Here is an 11,925-nt window from a genome sequence, read left to right as displayed (position 1 = left end):
GGGGCCCCCTTGTTGCCCCCCCCCCCCCCGGCCCCCCTTTACTTTCCAGCACAGGAGGGAGCAGATGGAGATCCACTAATGATTCTAGACTTGCCCCCCCTCATCATCATCATCATCTTAGAACCTCTCAAGGAATTTTAATTTTATGCCATCAAATAACCTATATAGTGTAGTAACATGCAGCACAGTGCATATCAAAAACAGCTCAGGCCCAGGGGTGACATATAGCTTAATTAAGATAACAAGTTTATTTCTTAAAGCAGGCAAAGATGAGGATTGCGGGAGTGTGCCCCCGCGCCTCTCTCATGCAGGATTCAGCCTCCAGCTCCTCCTCTGATGCATCGTTTGCATCAGTACTTGGGAACCCTTGTCCGCGCGTTGCTGCACCTCCCCACAGTGCGTTCGCAGACTCCTCTTTACCAGGTGATGACAGGAGGGAGAGAGAAAGAGAGAGTGGGGAAAAAAAAGAATCGCTCCTGATTAAAACACAATTATTCTCAAAACTCTAAAGTCGGAATCAATGCATGATGGAGACGCGTCTCGGTTGCTGCTTTTTCATCCTTTTTTTCTCCGAGTGGATTTGTCTGTTGTCGTTAACTTCCATCCTGGGCGGAACAAAGGCGGAGGTAAGGTGCATTCGCCAGTGCCAGCAGCCGCTTGTCGTGGCGGTACCCCGGGAAAGAGCGGCCCCGGACCAGGCGGGTTCCGACGCAGCTCCCGGTGAAGAATTCGTCGGATTTGTTGAGGAGTCGTTCAGCGCCAGCGGAGAGGGGGAAGACGGCGCTGCGGAATTAGTCGCGAGTGAAGAAAGTTCATTCAAACTACAGCCGCGGCCGGGGGAGAATGAGACAAGTGGTCCGCAGGGAGACGGGGGCCATCAGAAACTTTCCCACCCTCCTCCGGGCGCCTCCGGCCCCTCTCCTAATAACGCGAGTGAAGAGAGAGGTAACAGCTTCAACTCGACCGGGAACGCAGATGCGGTCGCGTGGAGAGTGCGAAGGAGCGCAGAGACCTGGTCCGGATTCCGGGGCGAGGGTGTGGAGGATGCTTCGGTTTCGGACCAGGAGGAGTTCGAGCTCACAAGTTCAACGTTTGCCCTCGCCGGGGACACGGCTCACAACCAGGCGATGGTGCACTGGTCCGGACAAAACAGCAGCGTAAGTACACCAATACTTTGTGGCGCTCCACATTTTTACGCACGGCTGTCTTTTGACGCAGTGTGGTCAGCGCTCACTCACGCATCTGTGGTATGCGTGGCTAAATTTGAAGCTTTTGTCCTGCGCCGTAGTCACGGGAAAGAGGTGAAAAATTAAGAATGCTGACAGATCGCAGAGTTTGGTGGCTGATATCCACGTGTGCCTGTGGCCGCCTTCCATCTCCTTTGTGTCGCACACAGATCACTCACGAACACAACTTATTACTGCATAGTTGTTGGAATATATAGAGACATGTTTTATCTGTAAGATTACCCAAATGATCTTGTTTATAAGTTCAAAAAATATATTTCCAAAAGAGGAGGAATGCGTCATAGTGATTCCATCTGGTCCTCTCGATAAAGCTTATTCTGTTTCCCTTTGTTTTTGTTCTATGATTATTTAAAATACTTAATACATTCATGTGTAAAAGTAGTTATAAAGGTATCTCTCTCTTTTTTTGGCCTAAATTGAAACTTTCATCTACCTTGTACAAAAAAAAAAAAAAAAAAAAAAAAAAAGGCCTGCAAAAAATTTGAATCTAAATTAGGGGAGAGCAAAAAAGCCCATAAGCATTCACAGTTGGACATCGTTAGCATGTAGAGTTGGAGTGCATAGCTCCTAACCGAACTGCATATGAAATAATGCCTCCAAGCGATAAAGCATGCAAACAAGTAACTGAGATATTGGAGACATCACAATTTCAGTCACTACTGTGACCTAATATGTTGTGCAGCTCTAACAAAAATATAATACTAATAATAATGATAATAATAAAGAATTCAAACTGTGATCTACTTCCAGTAGATCACAGTTTGAATAAAAATGGACAACGGTGGCTTTTTCTTGAATGATCTCCTGTTTTAAACCCTTCCTTCTGCTCCCCACACAGCTGTCACCACACCTCAGAGTCCCACACAAAACCACTCAAAAAAAGAAAGAAACTTGTTATATTATGACCTATTTATTAAGATAAAGATAATTATAAAATATTATTCTATCCTTATTAGCCCTGGGCTGTTATTACATTATCTACTGATGCATCACTGAAAGCTAAGATTCATATTCCTATTTCATTAGCCACCCTCCCGAATTATGGCCAAGTTTTTTATTAATTTATGTCTACCAAGAAGAAATGGAAAACTTATTTGGGTACAATTTTGTTTTGTCCAAAGAAGTTGTCTCACTGGACAGTGCTATGTGGCTTGGGGTGCTATTCTTGTCTTGTCAAATAGCATAATCAAAAATGGTCACATGTGCTAAACATTTCAATTGAAACTATAAGTTGGACACACACACACACAAAAAAAAAATAATAAAAAAAAATATATATATAGGGTTTATACTTATATATAGTGCTCCAAATGCTTACAGAGTTCGCCTGCCTTTGGTATCTACCACAGCTTGCAATTTCCACTTGGTGACTTCTGTGGTCTTAAAGCTCCACAAACCCTGCGAGGAGAAGATGAGCCAGTGCGGAAGCACTTAAAACAACAGGGAATATTCCTTGTAACAAGCTCTGTCTCCATTTAGAGCCTCATGTGCGAGCAAGGAATGTCAACATCTATTTGGGGCTCCGTCATATTTAACTAAAACCACAGCTTGCTACATGGACGCTTTTTAGTCAAGAGGTATGATCTGAATTATTTGTAAACCCTCAACTGAACTGAGTTTGCTATGACACCAAACTCAGTTGTCTGATCAGCTAAGGATGAAAGAATGAGCTCAGTTGGATGGTTTCATATCTGAGATCAGTTGAAAGTCATTTGCGGCTGTAATTTAATTTATGTTAAGTAATGTTAAAATCCAAAATTGCTGTCTGGAAACAGATATTAAGATTAGGTCAGAGGCAGAAGACATTGGACGTTTTGAAGAGATAAAATCATCTAAGGCAGTGAATGCAGGAGTAGTAAGACATGCACACATGTATATCATCAGCATAGCTGTTTATCTCAGATCTATGTCCTTATTTTCGGCTTTTGAAATCATTTTCTGTGGTTACATTGTATTACCCTACGTGCCATCAGCATGTAGAGTTAGATCTCAATAATTTAATCATCATCAAAGTGAACGTTTATTTTAGTTAATCAGTAAAAAACTTTATGATGAAGAATTGAGAGGAATTAAAGTGTGTGGTAGAAAAGGGCGCACAAATGAGGGACAGTCACATGCTTAAGGAGAATGTGCAGCAAAGTCATATCAACAGTGTAGTTGAGATGCACAAGTTGTGAACTGCAGCTGGAATCAAAGGTTCAAGAGCCACTATACTCACAGACAAGTCCAGGAAATGTGCTAATTGTTTTAGACACACTTTCCAAAGCATCCTACCTGGACTAAAGAGAAAAAGGACAGTACTGTTACCCAGTGGCCCAGTGTCTTCAGAAGAAAGCGAATTTTGCATTTCATTTGATAATCAAGGTCCCACAGTGTTGAAAAAGAGAGGAGAGGCACAGAATCAGAGCTTTTTGGGGTCCAGTGCAAAGCCTCCCTGAGCAGGGATTTCTTTAAGTGCCAAGTGTTCTGCTGATTTTTGTCCTCTGTGTTTTACCAAGCCTGGAAATCAGCAAGTCTACCAGAAAGTGTGAGGGCGCTTCCCTTTGCTGTCTAATTAGAATATCTAATGTATCAGTCTCATTTTTTGAATTAAATTATTAAAATGAAAAAATGATGACATTCTAATTTAATAAGATGTACCAATAGTCCCTGTAGTGAGTTCTACGTCTGCTCCAGACTCTTGTCCTAAAGGGATTTCCATAGTAAACCTCTGGAGGGAAGCACAAAAAGAGGCTTTCTAGATATCAAAACTATCTCAACTTTGACGCAGAGGAGCAGTGACTCCACTCTGAGCTTCCCCTCATTTTATCTCTGGGGTCCACTTCAGAGGGAGATCATCCAACCATTTATCCAGGATTTTCAGCTTTTTCAGTCACAAATCCATGTAACGCAACCCTTAGCCATAAAGGGTCGAATCATACACAAAGCAGTAAATCGAGAGTTATGCTTTCCCTTTCCTTCTGTAACTTGTGAGCAAGTTGTCAAGATACTTGAAGTCCTTTGCTTGAGGCAGAGACTGATCCCAGTCCCGGAGGGAGCAGTCTACCTGGTTTGGATCAGAACCATGGCCTCTGACTTAGAGGGGCTGCTAATGCTGCTAATCTTTTGGAAAGTGATGAAAGTGGTCAGGTCAAACTATCTATTAGCACCAAATTTGATTTCCGCCTTATTAGATCAGTCTTTATTGATTTGAAACAGCAAAAAAACAACAAAACAGCAGCACTTAAACTCACAAAAAAAAAAATCATCCAATAATTTAATGACACATTTTGCTCACACTACGAAAATGAAGCCCTTTTAAAACCTTTAAAATCTTCCAACTCAAGAATACAGGAAGCACAGGAGCACATTGTTTTCACTGATAGATATTTTTTATCTATGTAATTCTCATATTTTTCTCGAGGAGGGTTGAAGTAAAAATGGGACCGATGTGTTGAAGGTCTTGGTTGGCTGATGCCTCCCCTCCAGCTCACACTGGGCAAGATCAAGGACAGTTTGATTGACTCACCAGGCAAATATAATGACAAACACATTCACACCGACATTCAATTTAGACCTTTTGATTCCCCTTGTTAGTCTCTCAACCAAAGGAAAAACTACAACAGCTGAAAAAAAAAGAACTAAAGAAACTGCACCTTTTATATTATGTGAGGAAATTCAACTGTGGAATAATTAAATTAGCTTAATCTACTTCCAAAATAGAGTTGCACGTCTATGACATTTAGCCAATAACTTAAGTTGAACCATTTGAAATTAGCAGATTTTGATATTTCAAAGTAAACTTCAGACCTTAACTTCAAAAGTGACAAACTTTGGACAATGAGGACGAAACTGAACAAGCTCTGCTGCACTCTAAAGACCTTTGGATTCAAAACCCCTCACATGGGCGCCTTCATAGAATGTCTTACCCTTGGATGATCATAAAGGTTCAGAGAATCTTTGATGAACACAAGTTGATTGAAATTATGCATCTGCCATACACACACGGCCCACAGGAAAGCCGCTCAAGGCTGCGGCAGCATGAATGCAACTCAAGACGTTTTGTTTAGAATAAACATCTGCTAATCATCTAATACTTTTGCACTCTGTGTTTTTTTAATCAAATCATTAAAGCCTGTTGATTAATTGCTTCAACGTGAAATGTTGAAGTACAATGGCTGATACCTTGGTATTGAAATCTAATGTACAGGAACATGAATCAGAGCTGTAGCTTGTACCGGACATGGCAGCTCTTCTATGTTTTGCAAGGTTTTACTATTGGATTGCAAAACTGAAGGGCTTTCAAATTGTTATGATCATTTCATAAATGAGAATTTCACTATGACAGAATAAGCAATAAATAGTAAAAAATAATAAGCCAGCAAGGCCTGACCAATAATTCCCTGACAAATATTAATATCTAGAAAAGGGAGAAAAGTAAATTATCAGAGCAATGAGTTTCAAACTATTTACACACAAGCTACTTTTCAAATGTTTGACAAGACACATGTAGCACCCCACTGCTCCATCACCTATTCTCAGGGCAGAACTTTAACTCACTTGCAGGGTGGCTACTTGGGTTCGTGATTTTCAGGTAGATACCATGCCGGTTTACCTCATGTAAGTAGCTATTACTCCACTACTGTTTTTTTTTTACCTTCCCAGTAAAACAATCCAGACATCCACACACAAAGTTGTTTTTCTTATTTATCTTCAACATCCCACAAACTAACCTGGCTTATTCTACCCTGAACGTTGGTAGGAAATTAACACATAACAGCTTCTATAACCCCTTATATACATTTACAAACATTAACAGTTCTTAAACTTACACCAACTTCACATTTCAGCATATAACTTCACACACATCCGCACCAGGGCCCACACTCACACACAGAGTCCAATACCCGTGGACGCTTCCGTTGCAGGCCTGTTGATGTTTGAGTTCGCCGAAACGAACGCAGAAGTCCTTGTTACTTTTCCTCTTGTTGGAACCGGATGGACCAACGAAACCGGCTCGCTCCGCCGACGTCCTCACCGTCACCGCTGCTTAGCGAGTCCACTTTCCTTTTCTTCTTTCCCTTTAGCGTCTCCACGCAGGATTCTTGTAGCTTTCTTTATCTTTAGGGAAACGTCCCCGCCATCTTGCTGCTTTTCCCCCCACACGTGCCCTGCAGCAGTGTCCTCTAAAAAGTAGCAGTGGCAGTCCTCGTTAACAGGTCCACACTCCTCATTACTCAATTATCAATTATACTCTGCGTATAATCTTATTTCTAACTCGCCAACTATGTTTAACACGATTTTTTTTTTCCGTATTGTTCCAATCTCTCTTTCTTTCTATTCCCCTCTCTCCTTCCTCTCTCCTTCTCCTTTTTTTTTTTTTTTCCAGAATCCTCTCTCTTTTTTTTTTCTTTTTTTACACTTCACTTCCCCTCGTAAATCTCAGTTACTCTCAGACATAGGAATTCATTCCTCTCCGTACTCTACAATAGGTAAATCACTGAAATATACATTTATGTTACTCCATTACCCATTCTTAACTCCAGGTACTTATCAAAAGACATAAACCCTCCCACTTCTTGTGGTTCTCAAACCCCAGGGCTACACACAGTTTCGTGTTAGTTACAAATTATTACCTATTCACAGAGGTTAAAAATACACACAAAGACAGCCTTAGTTTATAAGACTCTGCAAGGCTATTGCTTTGTGATTAATTATCTAACATCTAAGAAAACTCTAGAAAAGATCAACATTTCATCTAAATGTCACCTAACTTTGTAAGGAGAAAGTTGAGTGACAGAAAGAAGAGCTGAAATCTTATAACTAGATTCCGAGCCGAACATTTTCAACTTGTTGATTATATAATCTGGGGCTTATTTTAATGTGAAATAAAATGCCTGTTTGCAACTGTCTGCCTTTTTTCTAATCAAGAATGAGTGACACAAAGCAGGAGTTGGATATTGTAATACAGGTGCATCTTGATGAATTATAACATCACTGCATATTTCTTGGATTCATTACACACAGGGTGATGTATCCCAAACCTTTATTTATGTTAGCCTTGATGATTACAGCTGATAAAAACCCAAAATTCGGTTTCTCAGAAAGTTTGAATATTACACAAGACTAATAAAAATTATGTTAGCACGGAAACCATGAGTACTAAAAATGTGTTCATCTGCCGTACAGTATATGCACTAAATATTTGATTGAGTCTCCTTTTGGATCAAATGCCGCAACTGTGGAGTGTTGTGCATGGAGGAGGTCAGTCTTTGACTCTGCTCCGTTGTTAAAGACTTACTGGTTGCCATAATAACCGTAGCTCCTCTGAATTGTTAAATCTGGGGATGTCTTCTCTAATTTCCTGAGAAACTGATTTTGGGTTTTTTATAAGTCGTATGCCAAAATCAAAGCAGGTCATCAAACCATCATGAAAATTAATCAGATAAAAATGAAAATAAATTGCTTTAAATATATGACTCAATATACAATATATAAACACACACACACACACACACACACACACACACGCACACATACACACACACACACACACACCTAGTACATACATGTAGGTTGTAAAGTCCAGAATGACTCTGTCTGAGAAACGCTGAAGTGTTCAGTTTTAATTATTGGAACAATATTACTGTCCAAATTAAATAAGAACAATACCGGCAGGTGTTAAGGTAAGGACAGATTTGTTTATACCTCAAGATTCTTACAAATATGTCAGATCTTTAATGTTTAAATAATAACTACATTAAAAACAACAGCAGAGAAACAACAACACAATGACAGTGCCATTATTCATTTTGAAGCAAAGAAGCATCAGGTTAGAAACTAAGTACATCCCTATTTTTCAATAGGTTACAGAATAACCTTCAGCTCTAAAAGCTATAATTTAACTTTTTTGACAAATGAGATTGCTACTGCGTTGTCCCTGCATATCAGTTATAGATACTGACAATCCAATTGTTTGCATAATTCCCTCCTCTGCTCCTGGTGTCATCTTCTATTCTACAGACTGAGTATCAGAAAATGGGCTTTTAGGATGAGAAGCTGTTTATTTAGATGCATGTCAACACATGACAGACAATACTCTTTAAAGCTCAATAGTGTATTTTTTTTTCTAGGTTAGGACTCAACCAGTTTTTGAACTCAATGGATTCCTATCTCTTGAAATATTTTAGTGCACATTAATAGCCTTAAATAAAATTTCTGCTTCCAGTAAGTTGTTTATCTTATTGAGTGTGGTGGATTTTGTTTTCAAAATTTTTTGCTTGTTTTACTTGATTTTCCTTATTTCTGATGGAGTCCAGTCTCAAGTACATTTTGAATCAAACCGGTGGGATGAATAAAACATTCACCTCTAAGTCTGCCGGGAGTTTGAAAAAAATTGAGTCTTTATCATCCTCTTGTATACTTAAGTTTGATTCTGGATTTTGACATGGCCTTTGCAAACCCCCTGATTATTCTCTTCTTCAGGCATCCTGTTGCTGAGTTACTGCTGTGTTTGGGGGGGATTCTCATGGCGAATGACCCAGTTTGGCCTGATTTTCAGCTGTCAAACAGGGAGACTCACATAAGACCCTGCAGTACCTCGGTGTACAGAAGAGTTCGGCTTGCTTAATGACTGCATGGCGTCCAGGTTGTGTGGCTGCAAAGCAAACACAAATTATCAGCCCCCGACCACTGTGCGTGAAGGTTGTTGTGCGGTGTTTGTGCTGATTTGTGGTGATTGTTTTTTTGTTTTTTTTTTGTGTGTGTGTGTGTGTGTGTTACAGCACAACTCAGCTGTGGTCAGTCCAAATGGTAACTTTGCTCAGATGTAGCTTTATATGTCATGACTGTACTGCCGTGCTGTTTTTCGTGACCAGAAGTTTTCTCTTGGTGACCCTCAAAAGAAGCCGTACTTGCTGAGATTGTTGTTTTCACTTTTACATATTATCTGACACTTTCAGATTCTCTCTGATATAAACCCTTATGATGTTTCTGATATAAACCCTTATAATGTTTAGCCTTTCATTCATTGTTTATGTTCGATTTCAATTTTTCTTGCTAATTAAAGTCGACCTCACAAACTAACCAGATTGATGGGCAGTAACAATAGGATTCCTACTGATGTCTTACCTGTCTGACATTGTGTTAACACACAGCTGAAGCTTCTCCTGCCTCACAGCTGATAGCCTTCAATACTTCAACGTATAAGTTTTGATCAAACAAGGGCAGAAAGATTTCAAACTGAAATGATCAAATCAACTTTTTACAGGAAGCAGGAAAAGATAGAGAAGAGAATCTGAATTAAAATGCCTTTACCTTTAACTGTTAATGTCCACTAAAAAAAACTGATTTGTTTGTTCTTCCTGCATGATAAAATAAATCTTGTATGACTCATGCTACTAAACAATGAGCTTCTTATTTAATAGCAGCCTTTTAAGAATGTGTGATGAGACTTTCAATCTGCCAATACCTTCTTAGAAATGTTGTAACTTTACAAACATGTAGTTTCCACTGCTGCTTAAAAATATGTTTTTCCATATTTTAGCACATTCCACTTTCCAAGAACTATAACATAGGAAGACATGCGAACAGCACTGATAAAGGCCTGTTGTGAGCAGTCAATCAGGAGCAGAGCTCACATCCCACCATGTGTCAGATTGCAGTTACTGTAAAATATACAAGAGTATATTTAACATTTTGTATTAACTATTTATGTGGTTAGCATAACATAAAAAACCATTTGTGTGTCTTTGCACTCCATTCGATCTCCCTATTAGAGTTTTGCTCTGTCTCTCTCTCTCTCTTAGCTTCAAACATGACATAAATGTCCCTTTTTACATAGCCTTCATATTTCCGAACTTCCTCTGATGTCATTTTTAACATCCCACTGAAACGGAAAGCAAGTAAAAATTCAGTGTTCTTCTCTCAGTCACAGGAACCACAATGAAGCATTTTGCTGTCACCTATATTTTGCACTCACTGATCAGAATAAGATGGCATTTTTTGTATTTTCTGAACCTCTGGTTACCTGCTGCTTTCTAGAGGTATTAGTAGAATCATGTCTAGTAAGTAGGACTATCAGGAAGATTTCCTATCTATGTGTCTCGGTTTCTTACAGCCATGTAGGTGGTTGGACAGATTTAAATTTAACAATAAAGGCGGATTTCTGCAGCCGTTTTCTGCTGATGTGCATTTCACCCTGGTATACATATATTCTGTATTAGGGTTGGAAAAACAGTCTAAACTATCCTTCCTTCTAATTCCTCACCATCTCATTGCCATTCGCTTTCTTGGTCCTCCCGGACACATGTAGCTTCCTTCATAAAGCGCGCTGACATGCTCAGACAACCGCCTGACGAACGCTTTCAGCATGAACCTTCACGGGTTCTTCTCTCTCCCAGGAGGCCGGGATGGACAGTTTTGGGAGGCAGTCGGGGTGGAAGGGGAGGGGGTGTGCTTGATGTTTCACTGTTACAGGGAGTGAACATCTCACACATAAATATATTCATGAAAAACATAATGATGGGAATCGCGAGAAAGTCGCACTAAGAAAAGTTTTTTTTTTTTTTGACAAGTTTTGGGTCCGTGGTGCTCCTTTCCGGCACGGACAAACATCGACTCTTAACACTCAACTCTGCACAGAAACCACTGGCTGTCTGAGTTCAGCTCTGTCAAGTCACCAAGTCTTCCCATGGCGAGCTTCTCTGACGCCTTCAGATCCTGCTGAGTGTGTTTTTTTTTATATATATAACCAAGCTGTGCTTGCCTCCCAAGTTTCCTTTCTTCTTTGCCAAATGCGGCCCAATGGAGCAGAAATTCAGAATCCAAATCAGGTGAAGATTGTTTTTCCAGAGAAGCATAACGCTAACTTGCGGGGAGCATAATGAGATCTCACCTCTTTTTCTTTTTCCTCCTTTGTGTGTCATAGACACATCTTTTGTGCTTCACTTTTTTTTGTGTGGCAGCTTAAATCAGACTTATGCTGTGTGCTCAGCCTGTTTGCTTTTGTGACTCACTGTAGTTTCGTGAGCGGCTTCAGAATAAAACAGAAAGCCTCAGAATGGTTGCAGCAGCAGCTGGTAAGGAAGAAATTAGCTGTTGGAGACACTCTCTTAAAATAATATGTCAGGAGATTTGTTTTGTTGAGATGTTTTTTTTTTCTTTTCCTGTCTTCAGCTGAAGTGTTGTTTTCTCTGTGTTGCATCTATGAAACTCTCTCCCAGTTAGTTGCATTTGTTAGCATCCTTTTTTTTTTCCTAATATATTTTTGGCCATTGCTTAGTTTACATCTCGTTTCGGGCTTCAGAACATTTTCACATAATAGTCACCACCTGCAATTCTCATAGAAATGAGCTACACCATCTGGCCTATGTAGGAAACCCTCATATTTAAAACTATGAGTTTGCTTCAGTCATTCATGCTCTCTATTTTGGCTATATAGTGATGCATTATTGGCAAACCTCAAACACAGTTGGTGAGCCTAATAGGACATATGGGCGAAAAAAAAAATCCATCCGTGGCATATTTATCCCATCTGCTGTTTCACTTCGTCAGAAGAATTGCACTTTATTAAGTAGTCCAAGAAGCTTTTGGTTTGTGAACATACCACTAATCTTTCACCATCTCCCTCAGCACTTCCACATTACAGATCGAGTGCTGAAGATTTAAAAGGATTTTGGAGAAAAAAAACAACAAAAAA

At 39.8% G+C, this 11,925-nt stretch overlaps 1 protein-coding gene across 2 annotated transcripts in view; it reads left to right on the top strand.

Annotated features, from left to right (window-relative positions):
* The first annotated feature begins 107 nt into the window (after window positions 1-107).
* Window positions 108-11,925, top strand: part of LOC106947689 (VPS10 domain-containing receptor SorCS1-like) — a 59,227-nt gene continuing 47,409 nt past the window's right edge. For both annotated transcript variants that reach the window (XM_015032865.1, XM_015032864.1), the window contains exon 1: window positions 108-1,157. In XM_015032865.1, coding sequence (XP_014888351.1) covers window positions 525-1,157 — 633 coding nt within the window. In that variant the 5' untranslated portion in view covers window positions 108-524. The remainder of the gene's footprint in view (window positions 1,158-11,925) is intronic.

This window comes from Poecilia latipinna, unplaced genomic scaffold (genome assembly GCF_001443285.1).
Source record: "Poecilia latipinna isolate Pla-1442-1.1 unplaced genomic scaffold, P_latipinna-1.0 Scaffold252, whole genome shotgun sequence".
Classification (NCBI taxonomy): Eukaryota; Metazoa; Chordata; class Actinopteri; order Cyprinodontiformes; family Poeciliidae; genus Poecilia; species Poecilia latipinna.
This window is presented reverse-complemented; position numbering and strand designations above follow the sequence as displayed.